Source organism: Oreochromis niloticus, unplaced genomic scaffold (assembly GCF_001858045.2).
Source record: "Oreochromis niloticus isolate F11D_XX unplaced genomic scaffold, O_niloticus_UMD_NMBU tig00007314_pilon, whole genome shotgun sequence".
Taxonomy (NCBI): domain Eukaryota; kingdom Metazoa; phylum Chordata; class Actinopteri; order Cichliformes; family Cichlidae; genus Oreochromis; species Oreochromis niloticus.
This window is the reverse complement of record NW_020328480.1, coordinates 61,483-78,047: the sequence shown is the minus strand read 5'-3', so window position 1 is coordinate 78,047 and position 16,565 is coordinate 61,483. Positions and strand designations below refer to the sequence as shown.

The 16,565-nt window shown below is 42.3% G+C and overlaps 1 protein-coding gene across 2 annotated transcripts in view; it reads right to left on the bottom strand.

Annotated features, from left to right (window-relative positions):
- The window catches only part of LOC109200527 (putative uncharacterized zinc finger protein 814), a 32,582-nt gene extending 21,129 nt beyond the window's left edge, over positions 1-11,453 (bottom strand). The window contains exons 1-2 of one of the 2 annotated variants that reach the window (XM_019356126.2): positions 8,419-11,453; positions 7,511-8,334 (exon numbers count right to left, since the gene is read on the bottom strand). In XM_019356126.2, coding sequence (XP_019211671.2) covers positions 7,511-8,334; positions 8,419-8,990 — 1,396 coding nt within the window. In that variant the 5' untranslated portion in view covers positions 8,991-11,453. Of the gene's footprint in view, positions 1-7,510 lie in introns of both variants that reach the window. The other variant, XM_025904829.1, reaches the window with a different exon arrangement.
- Positions 11,454-16,565: the final 5,112 nt, after the last annotated feature.

Below are 16,565 nucleotides of genomic sequence, written 5' to 3'. Positions count from 1 at the left end.
GATCGTTTATATAATGGTAATTATATTTTATGTAAAAAAGGAGGGGGAGAGGAAGGAGGGGGAGGGAGAGGGGAAAAAAAGCATGTATTTAGTGCATGTGTTTTTCTAAAACATATGGGTTGTACAGCATTTGTTTCCTGAACAGAACAGCCAGGTTGTGTTTTTTATTTTTTTATTTTTGCAGGGTGTTTGTTTCTAGGATATAAAGCTTTGTTAAACAATGCAAACAGTAATTTCCGTTCCATATTTTTGTGATAAAATGAATATTGTTGGATGAAACTATGCCTGTAATGTAAATCCCTGCCTGATATGTCTGAAATGTACAGAGTGGCAATGTAAATAAATATGTACAGTGCCAATAAAAAAAAACAAAAAAACAATGTTAGCCTTTTCTGCTGCTACAGGATGTGAGTGAAGTTGGCCCTCGCCCACCTTCTTCAAATCCAACAAAAGTGGTATCAAACGTTTGTGTTACGTTTGTGCTGCAAAAATTTTCGTTTGTGCTGCTATCATTTTAAAGATATTAATAAAAATTTCTAGAGGTCATCAGAGGTCAGCCAGCCCCCCCACATTAATGGAATCCCAAAAGGAAAAATCCAAAAGGAAATCCCTAAAGGTTGATTCTTTTCATCTGGACATTTTCAGTTGGAGAAACGTTTCGTCACTCATCCAAGTGACTTCTTCAGTCTCAGCTGACTGCAGGTTTCCCCAATCTTATAAACACAACATTTGCATAGTGAAGGAAACCAGCCCACTGAAGGAACAATGTGCTGGGAGGTCAGTTCCATGATTGTTATCATGCAAATTCTTATGACCATTGATCAATGACAACTAATCAAAGTCTACTGATCAATGGCCATGACTACCATTCACAGACAGTGGGGAATGGCTACAATCATAGCATTGTAGGATGGCAAAAGATGTACCCTTGGGCCCCCCTTCTCGATTCAGAGATGGTCAGCATCCTGACAGCCCGATGGACGAAGCTGTCTCTCAGTCTCTCTCTCTCTCAGCTAGCTACATCCAACTTTTTCATCCACACTAAAACAGTACACACAGATAAAAAACTAAATAGCTACAACAACAAAAACAACAAGAAAAATTGAAAAATATTACAAAATTAGCTACATTTACAATTCATAATGTCAGGATATCAGACATATTTACTAGTGTCTTAAAGAAATATCCACACGCCCCAACCAAGAGGGGGGTCGTACCCCGTACATATGGATTATATTATGCTGTGTAGAGATAGTCTCGATATGCTAGAGAACTTTAATATTTAATGTGCTAAACGAGGCCTGGTAAGTCTGACATGCAGCTCTATGGTTTGTTGCACCTTCTTTGAGGATTGCATGATCTGAATTTGGGGAAAGTGGCAGCCGTCATTTCTTGTGAATAATTTCTCACTGTAAGTAACTAATGTGTATTTATATAGTGTTTTTATTTCCTGCCACTGTAAATAAGAATGCACTCTTTCCTTGATTAGATAAAGGTTACTCTGACTCACTGCTCCACCTTGTGGCTGAAATTGCTATTACATAGAAGTGCAATACTACTATTTCAAAAAGATTAAATGTAACTGGGATAACACTTTAGAGTACTAAGATTCCTCACCTCATGTTCACCAGGGAGGACAAAGGATAACTGTTTGCTGAGCTGAGCACTATATGCAGTCCGCCTTTGTTTTCCCGTCTTCGTTCACTTTGAAATAGTTCCACACGGCTCACTTGTTTCGCCTTCTCCCAGCTCCGAGCTGCAGCCGGGGCCTGGGGGCGGGCACTCGGCGCCTGTGATTAACCCCTTACATGGCGCTTAAACATAGACAGGTCTCAGACCGTGGTATTGGTCCCCGGTATCGGGGACTTTTAACGAGTACTTTAGAAAATGTGGTATCGAGGCTGATACCAGATACCGGTATCGATATCGGTGCATCCCTAGTGGTGACGTCAACAAAAAACACATTTCCTGTTTGTATACATTTTTTACAAATAAGATATTATGGGAGAAGGAGGGAGGAGTGTGCATAACACAGGATGAATGGACTCAAATATGGAAAGAACAATGGAAATGCACTACCTCACAAAGATGGAGGGAATTTGGATGGAAAATTTTGATTAGGTTCTTTATCACCTCTTACCAAAAGATTTATTATGATGGGAATCCCCCGTATGCTGGAGAAAATATGGACACAGATGACTACACCTCTGATATTTGCAGGCAGAATTTTAAACCTTGGGTGAAATGGGGTCAATGCAGTTCTTAAGCATGCATGCAAATGTTCATTAGTCAGCTGTGAGCGAGTCTTTCCCATTCATCTTTAAATGCCAGATTTTCACTTCAGGAAGCACACAGCCCCACTCCACTGTTGGCCAACGCCCTCAACGACTTTTACTGCCGGTTTGATGAGACATCAAGCAGCTTTCACAACTCAATAGAGAATTCCTCAACAATAGAGACACTTTGGTCACTCATGGTAAATGGTCTGATTCTTATATAGTGCTTTTCTACTCTCCCGGAGTACTCAAAGCGCTCTATACAACACGCCACATTCACCCAGTCACACCCATTCTCACAAGCAATACCTCTATACTGAGTGCTTTCTAACTACACTAACACACTAACCGATGGATGCATCGGAGAGCAACTTGGGGTTAGTATCTTGCCCAAGGATACTTGGCATGCAGACTGGAGGAGCCTGGGATCGAACCTCCAACCTTCGCGATCAGTAGGTGACCTGCTCTACTTCCTGAGCTACAGCCACCCCCAGCTGAAATTTACCCTTCCCATTTTCCCCTTTATTGTTTTTTCTCTGTGCTGTAAATCTTCTGTCCAAGAAGAAATCTGCTGCTGTTCTGGGAATGAGCTACCAAAGCTTTTTCTGAATAAATCAATAAAGATCCATTTATGGAAAGCTGTGATGAAGGCAGTTTTGTCTTTAATTATATTCAACAATATAACACATTTGACCACTTTTAAGTGATTTTTAATACAGTAAAGTTAAGGTTATATACCTAATTTCTAGTAAGTGGCCCAGCCCCGCCTGTATTTTTATGTATGTGGCCCTCAGCGAAAAAAGTTTGGACACCCCTGGCCTGAGGTGTTCTTCAATAAACTGGACTACCCAACAGAAGGACCCGAGGCCCCGCTGCACTTTTTCGGTAAGTTAAACGTGTTTGTAAGCTAATTCGTAACTACCGTCCTTAGTTAGGTCCTGAGACCTAGCTAGCTAAAATGAGCACTCGGCTATCGGGGTTCGTTCAGCTAATCTGTGCAGGTGAATGAATTTACTAAAGAAATCAAGAGAAACGTTCTGGGCTAATCAGTCACTAATTACTGTTACTGTACTTTTATTACAAGTATTATACTTTAAAAGCAACAGGCTGCAATCTGCTGCAGCTCCTGTGCAGAACTGAATATTAAATATGTGCAAACAGCATGTTTTCAGTCTCTTGCCACATCTGTAAAGACAGTAACATCTTTTTTAAAAGCTTGTACTTCAGTAACTCCTCATTAATCAGGAACTATGGATTAAAGTACTGTAGTGTACTGTAACACTGAAAAAAGGTAAGAGAAGAACTTCAGATCCTGAGTGTGAGAGGACAGAAGAATCAGCTTTATTTCAATTTTGAGGGATAAAATTTATATTTGAGTTTGTGATGGTTCTGTTGTCTTTGTGATTACAGGGGCTGCCCTCAGATTCAGACCTCAGCACCACCCAGTGACAGCAGACAGATAATCCAACATGTTAACTGCAAAATGAACTGATGAAAACAGTGCAAGGTTAAAGTACCACATGTGCTGTAGTGAAAGCTGCAGCTTTATTGATAAAGTTAAAGACAAAAAACCAAAAGGATTAATCACTCATGTAACTGTGCCACTATATATCAGCATTAACAGGACCTCAGTTTGGTGTTTCACAAAGCTGCTGATCTCAGACCTGCACAGCTTCTGTTTTAAACACTTCATGCAGCTGAGTACATCAAGAGCATATGAGATTTTCTCTGACACAAATAAAACCTGATGAAGGTCAAAGGTCGTCACTTGTATGTTGAACTACAAACTTGTCAATTCTTTCACAGTTTTTTGCAAATAGTGTGTTATTTACCATAAAGTGATTCAGAGTTATTCATACCAGAGTAACCAGAGAGGATCATATATTTTTAAATATATAACTTTCTACAGGACTGAATATAATATCTTTATGTAAAAGTCTGGAGCCTCTGGGGAGTATCTGAGTATTTATAACATTACACAAAGCAAAGGTCTCCATCACAGTGTTCATGAAATGCTGGGTTTATCCATCTCCTGGATCGGGCCTACGGAGGAGTGCTGAAGATTTCCCTGTGAGGGAGCTGCTGGTGAAGATCATGAGTCCTGCTTGATCAATGCGATGAGCTTCAGTCTTCCTGGTGTTTCTTAAATGAAGTCTCTCTCAGTGGGTCAACAGAACATCTGGCACAGGACAGCTGTGATGAAAGAAAGGGAAGAAGTTTCTCCAAACCTCTGGACCCAGGAAACCCAGCTTGGTCCTGATGGTCTCCTTCACTAGTTTCTCTCCAGGGTGAACGTAGCTGTTGATATAATATGGACTCTATTATTAAATGATAAGAACAAATTAGACTACACTACTGAAACGTTCTGCTGATGTTTTTAAAGTTTCCATGTTACCAGGCTGTAGAGGGCTCTTAGGATTTAAACAGTTTTAGATCCATGACACTCACAGTCTTATGTTAAAATCTCAAAGGACAGCATTATATTTTTGATATTAACAGTAACTCTGGGCTTCTGTAGAGTGTGCAGATGATCTCATCGCTGTCTAAAAATGGATAAAAAAAAAAAAAAGTGTTGAAGACTATTAAGAGTAGCAGGTGTGTAGCATCGCTAACTAGCTAGCAACAAGCCTCCAACACAGCGCGCATGCTAGCGGCTAATCTAGCTAACTAATTAACAACAAAGTGATTTTAGAACTATAAGATGATAAGCTGTGTGTCTTTTTTTATAACAGTGACATGGTTGTATTTACCTTAATTAAACGAGTCGTCAGTCGCGGTAAACCAGCAAAAAAACTCGAGCAGCCGGGCTACGTAAAAAGTGTAGGGGGGCGTGTTTGCGGTCATGTCCAGCGGGTGTGTGGGCGGGAGCGTTACACAGTCGCTCCACCTCAAGTCACTACTGCGCAGACTCTGGCTCCAAATTTGCAAGATGGCATCCTCCACAACCGGGATATTTTGGCTTCATTTTTGCACAATGGTAGGAGGCGGAGTCGCGTCGTCCATGTTTTCTACAGTCAATGGTCTGATCAGACAATATATTTACCCTTCTGTGCCATTTCATGTTTAGGTCAGTTATGTTTGTTTAGGTCAGTTATATTTCTTTGTGCACTCATTTGGTTTGTTAAGTTTGCAGTTCTTTGCCTGAGTTCAGTTTTGCCAGCTTTAACCTTGGGATGCCTCAGCTTCTCTTTTATATCCCCCACACTCAACTCTCTGCATCAGGAAGCTCCTGCCACTGGTCATGCTGGGAGTTTAATCCTTCTACACCCTAAAAGTTAGCAGATAATGTAGTGAAGCATCGCCAAGCAGTTTTCACAAGGTCATGCTGACACAAAATTTGACTCTGACTTTAAACACTGGTCACTTCAGGTGTTGCTCTGATATACAGGAAATGACAACACAGCTCAAACTCTTTGTCAGTAAACCATTTCTTTATTTAACATATAAAATTTTGGTTTAATTGTTGCAGGATTTCATTACACAAACAAGCTGAAAAAAAAACTGCAGAACACATGGATCAATGCATTCAATAAAAATATAACGGGAAACAGATTCCTTAATCAAACTGCTGGAACAAAGCGAACCACTCAACACAAACACTACAGTAGAACAGTTTAGAAAGCTTAAAATGCAACAAGAGGCACATTTTCATTCATAGCTGCCTCATCAGATCTTTACAGAAGACTCCACCTGAACTCTGTGGAGCCTGATCTCAAGGGTTTAAGTCTGACCCTGAAACCAGAAGAGGATCTTTCTGTCTCTGCAGATTCACTGTGATCCAGAGATGGCAATGATTTCAGTCCTGCATCACGCTGATGTTTGCAGAGAAGATAATTTAGTAAATGTTTTTGAACACTGGTAACAGTAAACTTCATAATCATTATGCAAATTTTTACTCTGTGAATGGTACTCATGGCCATTGACCAGTGGTTGTTGATCAATGCTCATAAGAATTTGCATATTAATGATGAAGAAATTGACCTCAAGCCCATTGTTCATTCATTGGGCCGGTTTCAGTCGTTATGCAAATGTACTGTTTACAAGATTAAAGTAAAAGCAGGAATCAAGACGTAACAGTTTATTTGTAACATGGAATCGTTTCTGAGTGGAGTATGAACTGAGATTACTCAAACTCTTTCACAGATAAGATAAGATAAGATAACCTTTATTAGTCCCACACGTGGGAAATTTGTTATCTAATTACTAATACGTTAGTTATAAAAAATTACAAGAAGAAAAAAATAAGAAAGAAAGACACTCAGAACGAGCAGAGCTGCTGTAACAGGCTGCCGCATACGGGGGGCGCTGTGATGAAGTTCTCTTTCATGTGTCTGCGTTCATGCTTAGTATGATCACATGATTGTGAAAAGGTTTTGTCACAGTGTCTGCACTTGTATGGTTTCTCTCATGTGTGGACTCGTTTATGCTTTTCAAGCTGACGTGCACTGATGAAGGATGACCCACACTGATCGCAGACATGCTTTTTAACGCCACTGTGAAGGAGTTCATATTGTTTGAAGTCCTTTGAAGTGGTGAAGCCTCTCCCGCATTCTTTACAGTAGTTCATTTTGTCTCCAGTGTGTCTACGTTGATGTATTTTCAGAGTCCTTCAATGACTTAAAGTCTTTCCACAAAGGTCACAACAAAAGTCTTTCCCACAGCGATGACAGGGTTGAGAACTTGATCCATTTGTGTCGCTCTGCTTCTAAACAAAAACACAAAGACAGTGTAAGTCAGTCCTTAACATTTTTATCCTGAACGTCACCTGAAATAAAGAGCGTCTCTGCCAAAGTCCAATTACATTTAACTGTTTACATTATCGCACTCAGCTCAATTTAATGTGCTATAAAAACGATAAGAGTAAAAACATTAAAGTAATACTAGTTTAATGCTACAATAACAATAACACAATTCTCAAACACTATCCCTAAAACCTGTGATTAGAGTCTGAATAATCATTCAGAGCTGCCTTTCCATGCAGTAGAATTGCTAACATGCTAACACACTTTGATGAGCAGAGTTGTTTCAAACAGTCGGGCTGACAAGATAAAAATATAAATACATACCTCACAGTAACTGCACTTGTAGAGTCTTTCTGGTGTGGATCTGTTGGTGTGCTTTCAGGTAACTTGGAGATTTAAAAGTCTTCTCACACAGGTCACATTTATAAGGTCGTTCCTCAGTGTGGGTAAACATGTGACGTCGTAACTCTGTGTTTGTAGTAAACTGTTTACCACACTGATCACAGCTGTACGCTTTAATTCCAGAGTGGGTAACTAGATGACTCTGTAAGCTGTTACTGTGAGTAAAAGCTCTGCCACACTGATCACAGGTGTACGCTTTAACTCCACTGTGGATGAGTTGATGTGATTTTAAGTTTGAAATGTGCGTAAAAGACTTTCCACACTTGTCACAGCTGAACGGTCTCTCTCCACTGTGGATGAGTTGGTGTGTTTTTAAGTGTCCAGACTGCGTAAAAGACTTTCCACAGTCTCCACAGCTGAACGGTCTCTCTCCAGTGTGGATTAATTGGTGTTCTTTTAAGCTTCCAGACTGGGTAAAAGACTTTCCACAGTCTCCACAGCTGAACGGTCTCTCTCCAGTGTGGATTAGTTGGTGTGTTTTTAAGTTTCCAGAGTGGATAAAAGACCTTCCACACTCATCACAGCTGAACAGTCTTTCTCCAGCGTGGATGAGTTTGTGTGTTTTTAAGCTTCCAGAGTGGATAAAAGACTTTCCACAGTCTCCACAGCTGAACGGTCTCTCTCCGCTGTGGATGAGTTTGTGTGTTTTTAAGCTTCCAGAGTGGATAAAAGACTTTCCACAGTCTCCACAGCTGAACGGTCTCTCTCCGGTGTGGATGAGTTGGTGTGTTTTTAAGCTTCCAGAGTGGGTAAAAGACTTTCCACACTCATCACAGCTGAACGGTCTCTCTCCACTGTGGATGAGTTTGTGTGTTTTTAAATTTCCAGACTGCGTAAAAGACTTTCCACACTCGTCACAGCTGAACGGTCTCTCTCCAGTGTGGATGAGTTGGTGTGTTTTTAAGCTTCCAGACCTGGTAAAAGACTCTCCACAGTCTCCACAGCTGAACAGTCTCTCTCGGGTGTGGATGAGTTGGTGTGTTTTTAAGCTTCCAGACCTGGTAAAAGACTTTCCACAGTCTCCACAGCTGAACGGTCTCTCTCCAGTGTGGATGAGTTGGTGTGTTTTTAAGCTTCCAGACGTGGTAAAAGACTTTCCACAGTCTCCACAGCTGAATGGTCTCTCTCCGGTGTGGATGAGTTGGTGTGTTTTTAAGCTTCCAGAGTGGGTAAAAGACTTTCCACACTCATCACAGCTGAACGGTCTCTCTCCACTGTGGATGAGTTTGTGTGTTTTTAAATTTCCAGACTGCGTAAAAGACTTTCCACACTCGTCACAGCTGAACGGTCTCTCTCCAGTGTGGATGAGTTGGTGTGTTTTTAAGCTTCCAGACTGGGTAAAAGACTCTCCACAGTCTCCACAGCTGAACGGTCTCTCTCCGGTGTGGATTAGTTGGTGTGTTTTTAAGCTTCCAGACTGGGTAAAAGACTCTCCACAGTCTCCACAGCTGAACGGTCTCTCTCCGGTGTGGATTAGTTGGTGTGTTTTTAAGCTTCCAGACGTGGTAAAAGACTTTCCACGGTCTCCACAGCTGAATGGTCTCTCTCCGGTGTCGATGACCTGATGCATTTTTAGGGAAGCTTTCACAGTAAAATCTTTCCCAAACTCGTCACGGTTGTATTTTTTTCTTCCACTTCTTTCTTCAACAAAATTGTCGGCCTCCTGAGAGCGCTGACTTCTCGATCCACGTTGGTCCTGCAGTGACAGAGACAAAAACAGAGGCAGTGATTTGTGGGAAATACATTATTCTAACCGGGCTTTTATTAGTGGTATTTTGTGAGCTTTTATTAAATAAGTATTTATACTTATTTTCTCCGCCCCTTTCGTGAGTGTGGACGCTTCCTCTCTTTGCTTTTCAAATGCTTTGCTTCTTTTATTGATTTTTATGCTGATTTTTTCCCTTTTTTCTAAATGAGCTTACCTGCGAGAGCTTCTGGACACTTATAGATCATTAGGACTAAAGTGTTCTTAACAGAACAGCAACATTTTTAGTTACCTTATCCTCAGCGCTCCGTGTGTCCTTGGCCTAGACACAGCTGAACCCTGATTACAGCGTTTGGACACCGAACAGCCTCAATAGCCTGGAAAGGTGCTAACCGCTAGGCTAACTAGCAACAAGATGCCTTCCCTCTCCACAGATGACAACCACAGCCTCCTGCAGAAAATTGCAGTACTGGAGACAAAAATTCATCGCTTAGAAGTAAACGTGGAGGTAAATGGACTGTGTGGAAATGAAACAACCTCGCCGTTGATTCAAAGCAATGGCGATGAGCAAGCTAGTACACAGCTAAGGAGCACAGATAACATGACCAAGAAAGTAGACTCTGTGCATTATAATAAATCCTCAAGCAATAATCCCCCCTTGGACTGTCTTGGTGCAAAACCAAGACATAAATCATGTCTCCTGGAAGGGGGAGGACGTATCACATGCAGAGCACAGCGAGCTGAAATCTGTGAAACCGACTGGCCTTCACTTCCTACGAGACAGAGAAGCTCTTCTACCCCTGTATACGGGAGGAAACAGGACTGGACAACCGTGAATAGGAAGGTTAACAACAAACCTCCAAAACAACTGAATGTGAAACTGCAGAACAGATTTGCTCCACTATCAAAGGACCCTGGATCTTGTTGGGAAGGAAGTATTATTTTTTGTTATTTTTATTATTTCCATCTATTATTTTATTTTTATTAATTCTATTTTTATTATTTTGTCATTACTGTTGCATCATAATCATATAGCAAGCCTTTGCATTGACACATTTATTGAAGTATCGATACTGCATTCATAGGTTTAAATATACAGTATTAGCCTTTAGTACAGGTCTAGTAAGAATCACTTTAAATTGCTGAGCTGCAGGGACAGGAAATATACTCTGTGCCAAAAGGAGACAGGAAACAGGAAACTGGAAACTGAAAGCAGAGTCTGAGTGCAAGTTGTTTTGTCATTTTGTTATGCATTTATATCTCTGATTAAGCTTTGATTAAGTTTTAAGTAGTGGTATTAGATTGAAACATTTGTTTTATACATTTTACATAGAAGTTAAGATCATCACAAAACAGGATGGCCTCAGCCTGGTTGCCTAGGCCGAGGTCAACTAAGGTGCAGAGAGCATATGCACACTCTGTGCACGCACAGGCAGACATACACACACATACACACACATACGGTTAGGGTGTAGGTGAAAGTTGAGCATGCTTCCTGTGACTGATGAAGAAACAGATGAGCTGAGCTGGCTTACGGGAAACCACCAGGGAGAAGATGGAAGCCGGTGTCCTTTTACTTTTGTCACAAGTTGTCAAATAGAACATTTGTGGTTTTGAAACTGATGTATGTGATGACGCAATGAGGGGGCGTCACTAAATATACTCTGATGCATATAAAACTGTATTTTGAAGTCTGGGCGAAGAGATTTTGATGCTGTTTGTATACAGTGTCCATCTCCCACGCTGCGTGTGCTTCATTAAAAATCATTCGTTGACTCCAACTGACTGGGTCAGTGTGTTATTCCGATCTCCCACATCTCTCTCGTCCTCAAAATGAACCTTAACAATCTATATCGGACAACCATCCACCTAAAAGTAGCGAAGTAAAGTCTGAAAATCTGTTGAAAAGTAAAAGGCCACAGGGAAAGCTAAAGGCTAGGCCTGAAACTCTGATTGTGGGTGACTCTGCCGTAAAGGATGTACAAAGGATGTGCGGTAAGAACACTAAAGTCCTCTGCTTTCCTAAGGATATGGTCAACAACCTGAAGGAGAGAATTCTTCAGATTGCAGATGAATATCCAACTGTGACAAACATTGTTCTGCATACAGGGTCAAACGATGTGTCCAAACAACAGTCGGAGGCTCTGAAACGGGACTTTACTGGATTATTACATACTGTAAACTCTCTGAATGCAGCTGTATTCATCAGTGGACCTGTACCGCCCGTCAGAGGAGGAGACGAGAGATTCAGCAGGTTGTTTGCACTGAATAAATGGCTCATATCAGCATGTACTGACCACTCAGTGCATTTTATCAACAACTTTAATATTTTTTGGGAACGCAGGCATCTGTTTAAAGCAAACGGATTTAATTTTAACAAGTCAGGGGTGAAACTGTTCACCTCCAACTTGTTTTATTCCATACGTCATCCATCTGTGCTTGGTGCCAAGGCTGAGATAAACGAGGAGTTATCTCATAAAGAGGAACAAACAGTACTCCAAGAACAGACAAAGCCCAGCAGAAACCTTGAGGAGGAGCTCCATCTGCCCCCACCCGGGAAGAGCCTCAGAAAGGAGAGATGTCTGAGGCAAGAAGAGGGGTCCCTATTTGCCTCCAACTCTCTCAACAACACCAACGACCAGGACCAGGGACCACGACCTTCCCCAGTCCCCGGAACCCCTGACAGGCCATCACCCTCCTCCCCCTCCCTTTCTCCCTCATCCCCACACCTGAAATTCACTGAGGAGATGATGGAGCGGGTCAATGCTGGGCTCAGATCTACCCCCCGGCCCAATCCCTTTTTGTCCCCCATAAACCCCCCACCAGAGCAGCCAAAGGTTCGCCATCAAGCCCCGCCCTCAACAGAGCAATCGAAGTTACATTGCGCAGCCTCTCCCCCCTTAGTTCCTCCTTACCACCTTCATGCTCTGTCTCTGCAGTCTGATGTGTGATGTGTGGAGGGTCCAGGCTGTGAGGATTATGGCAGTGGTGACTTTTCCCAGGAGAAGCTGGGACCCTGTTTACTAGAAGGTTTTAAAATTTCAGTACTTTTAGGTGACAGAAGGAGACATGTGGCCTGGTCAAAACACAGAGAGCTGCACTCTAAAAGATCTTTAAATATAGTAAACATACCTTGTGTGCCACAGACTGCTCCCAAACACGAGGGGGCAAATAATACCTCTAAAACACTTAAGTTGGCTTTATTAAACGTTAGAGCTTTAGCTGGGAAAACATATTTAATTAATGATTTAATCACTGAGCACAACCTTGATTTTATGTTTTTAACTGAAACTTGGTTGGACCAAAGTAACAGTGGAGCTGTTCTCATCGAGACGACCCCTCCTAACTACATCTTGATGCATTCTCAATCATCCAGGAAAGTAAATCTCCAAAAGTTGAATCTGTTCATCTGGACGTAGCGTTTTGTGGGAGAAACGTTTCGTCACTCATCCAAGTGACTTCTTCAGTCTCAGCTGACTACAGGTTTCCCCAAACCTTATAAACAGTACATTTGCATAATGACTGAAACCAGCCCACTGAAGGAACAATGGGCTGTGAGGTCAGTTCCTTAGTCATAATTATGCAAATTCCCATGACCATTGATCAACAATCACTGACCAAAACCCACTGATCAAAGAACACCGATCAATGGCCATGAGTCCCATTCACAGAGAGTTGGGGAATGGCTGCAATCACAGCATTGTAAGATGGCGAAAGATGTACCCTTAGGCCCCCTCCTCGATTCAGAGATGGTCTTTCCCTTTTCACGTAAATGGCCTCTTTGACTCCGCGCTCAAACCAGGAGCACAAACTGGGTGTCATCAGGACGCTACAACACAGAGCGAACACCGGCTACATAGGGGATGACAACGTTGTTGCGTCTGTCTTTCTTATCCTCCCTCGCTGGTGTCTGATCTTCTTTTCTGTGACTCTTTGCTGACTTTATGAACGCCCAGTTAGGATAACCACATGTTTTGAGTGCTTCCTTTACGTGTGTGTGTTCCTTCTTTTTTCCCTCAGGCTTAGAGGGAACATGTTCTGCCCGGTGGTGTAGGGTCCTGATTACTCCAAGTTTGTGTTCCAGAGGGTGATGGGAGTCAAAGAGGAGGTACTGGTCCGTGTGTGTGAGCTTCCGGTAAACTTCAATGTTGAGGTTGCCGTTCTCTTCAATGTGCACGGCGCAGTCCAGGAAAGGCAGACAGACTGTCTGCCACCAGCGAGGGAGGATAAGAAAGACAGACGCAACAACATTGTCATCCCCTATGTAGCCGGTGTATCAGAGAAACTCAGGAGAGTTTTCTCCAAGCACGACATCCCAGTGTACTTCAGACCCAGCAACACACTCAGACAGAAACTGGTTCACCCGAAAGACAAAATTCCAAAACACAGACTGAACAACGTGGTGTATGCTGTACAGTGCAGCGAGGAATGCCCAGACCTCTACATTGGAGAGACCAAACAGCCACTTCACAAGCACATGGCACAACATAAAAGAGCCACCTCCACAGGACAAGACTCAGCAGTCCACCTGCATCTTAAGGATAAAGGTCACTCTTTCGAGGATGCCAATGTTCACATTTTGGACAGAGAGGACAGATGGTTTGAAAGAGGAGTGAAAGAGGCCATCTATGTCCACTGTGAGCGACCATCTTTGAACAGAGGCGGTGGTTTACGACACCAACTGTCTGCCATCTATAATCCAGTTTTGAGATCCCTCCCCAGACGCCTTAACGCCCACTCACATCCTGGGCCATCTGACCTCAGGAATTCACATGATACGGTGGGGCCAGGTTTCACAATGAGCTCACCCGAAACCCGGGCTGATTAGGTCCCATACCCGCTTTCACACCTTGTCGCATGTGATTAGAGGATCACCAGGGGGTCCTTTGTCCCTCTTTGGGGGGATACTCCCACTGGGTTTAAATCTGGGACTCTCGGCCATTTGACCTTAGAACTGAAGAACCTTCTCGGATGAGAGGTGAAACGTCTTCAAGCAACTTAAAGAAGTCCAGACGCTTTTCTTTGCAAACTCCTTTGACAACCTATCAATCTGTCAATCCTTTCCGTGTCCGGGCCGGGTGAGGTTTCCCGTGTTGAGTCAAATTAAGCCACAGGCTCCACTCCTCTGGCTCACCCCGAGCCGCGTGCTGTCCACCCTTACAGTGATCACACGGTTGCTGAAACAGTAGCCTACAATCAACGGCTGCAGCCCTCCTGCTGCCAGCTGTACACATCAACACCAAAAACAACAACAGCACAAGCAGCGCACAGGTTTTAAGCTGGTGAGGCATCATTGTAGATGCAGTGAAGGTGAGTCCATCTCACCTGCAGCAGCACCACGAGCCGCCACAATAATAAGACCTTTTTTATTTAATTATAAATAAATTCTTTCTCCTAATTATGTCCTGGGTTTTAGCTAATTAATAATACCAAAGGAAACATCACAAAAAACACTTAAGGTCATGAAAATTAATTGCGATTTAGTAATTCACTGAGGCATCCACCTTATTTATTTAAAAGTATCGTATCGGTATTGGTATCGGCGATACTGGCCCGAATTTACTTGGTATCGGATCGATACCAAAATATGCAGTATCGCACACCACTACCATCAAGCGGTGCAACTTCGTAGCTGAGCAAAGTCGTACTGAAACATTTGACAGATTTTCGAGCACCGTGTACATAAAATTGTTTCGAGGTCAGTAAACACAACCAGAGTTACATAAGGTACATAAGGAGCACTGTCGAACAAAGGATTGATTTTAGGTGTGCAGTATTTTATGCCCGCTAGCATGCTCTACCAAAAATAGGCTTTGTTGTGTATCTGACAGACGAAAGTCAAACTAGTTCCACACCACTGAAGTTGCAGCATTTTTACAAACCAGTTCTGGTTCATCCGTTTCATTTAACGACCCACTTTCTCTTCTCGCCGCCATGTGCTTATGTAAACATATGCACTGCGCATGCGCGTTTTACCCATATTCTATCCAATATTTCATTTTCCTATCATTGCCCAAAATTACACCGGTATTACCGTGAACGGTATGATATAGCCCAGCCCTACACGTGTCAATATTTATGTCTCCAGATTGTTTGTATAGTGAGCTGTTAAGAGATTTTGGGGTTTTTATTATGTTATGCTTAAAAGTACGTTTCATTATCTAAATGTGTTTGCTCTTTTCAGTATTCAGCTTAAACTCTGTGCACACTTTGTGCAGACTCCTAAATGGGGAAGTTACACTCTGTACTCAGAGTCTGCACGCAGCAGCTATTTTATCTCTTCCTGTATCACTTCCTGTATGTGCTTTCAATAAAAGACTACTTCTTTATGCTGCAGGCGAGAGTCTCTCTGAGTCTCCCCGTGTACACGTAAAACCTGTCTCTGAGCGTTTTATTCCGACCTGGGTTGCAATTCAGGAAAACTCCTGACATGAGCCATTAAGACTGTACTCTTGGTACAGTTTTTATTTTTGCTGCTTTTGTCTTACACTGTCAAATAAACACAGATTTGCAGCGTTTGTATGTGTGTGCAAAAGCAAATGTGCCAGGCCTCAAAGACAATGGGTGGTTTGCACAACAAAAGCAGGATGTGAATCGAGCATATGACCTGTACAAATCTCAGCAGGGGTGATCAGTGGCGGTCCTAGCCTGTTTGGCGCCCCGGGCGAACACTCCCTCTGCCACCCCCCCCCCACACACACATAAAACATATTAAGGATTATACATTAACATAAAACTGTTGTCGGAACCATACTGAATTTCGCCAGAGAAACACACACACACACACACACACACACACATATGAAGAGAGAGAGAGAGAGTGTGGATTGTATGCAAACGGCTACCAAACAGCCATCATAATTCATCATACAATGAGAACAGGACAAATCAACAATTGACAATGATTAATTACTATTAAAGTCTGTAACATAATGTCTTGTTTGGAATTTAGTCTGTTACTGTTACTATTTTTACCATTTCTTATTGGAGCAACTGTAATCCACATTATTTCCTTAGGGATTAATAAAGTATGATTCTGATTGTTTCAGGATGACCTGCCATTATCCAATCACACATCTGCTTATGTGTATCTTTTGCTCGTTTCTCCTCCTCTTCTTTTCTCTTTTTTCTAAACTAAGCACCTGATGGCTTTGAACTTTTCTTGTCCATCTTCCATTTTGCACTCCATCCTCCAACCCGAGGATCACCACAACATAACCTAACAGACCTACACCTTAGTTCACAGATTCACTTTGTCTAAGGTGTATTTCTGGGATTTCACACAACCCAGGATTCAAATCATGAATACATAATGGGCTTGGATTTACATTATTATGAATGAAATGTGCTCTATTTGGAAGCAGCCGGCCCCCTCTCCCCTTTCGACGCGTTGTGTGTGAGACTTTAAATCATCAAACTGTAAATTATAAATTTTAAATT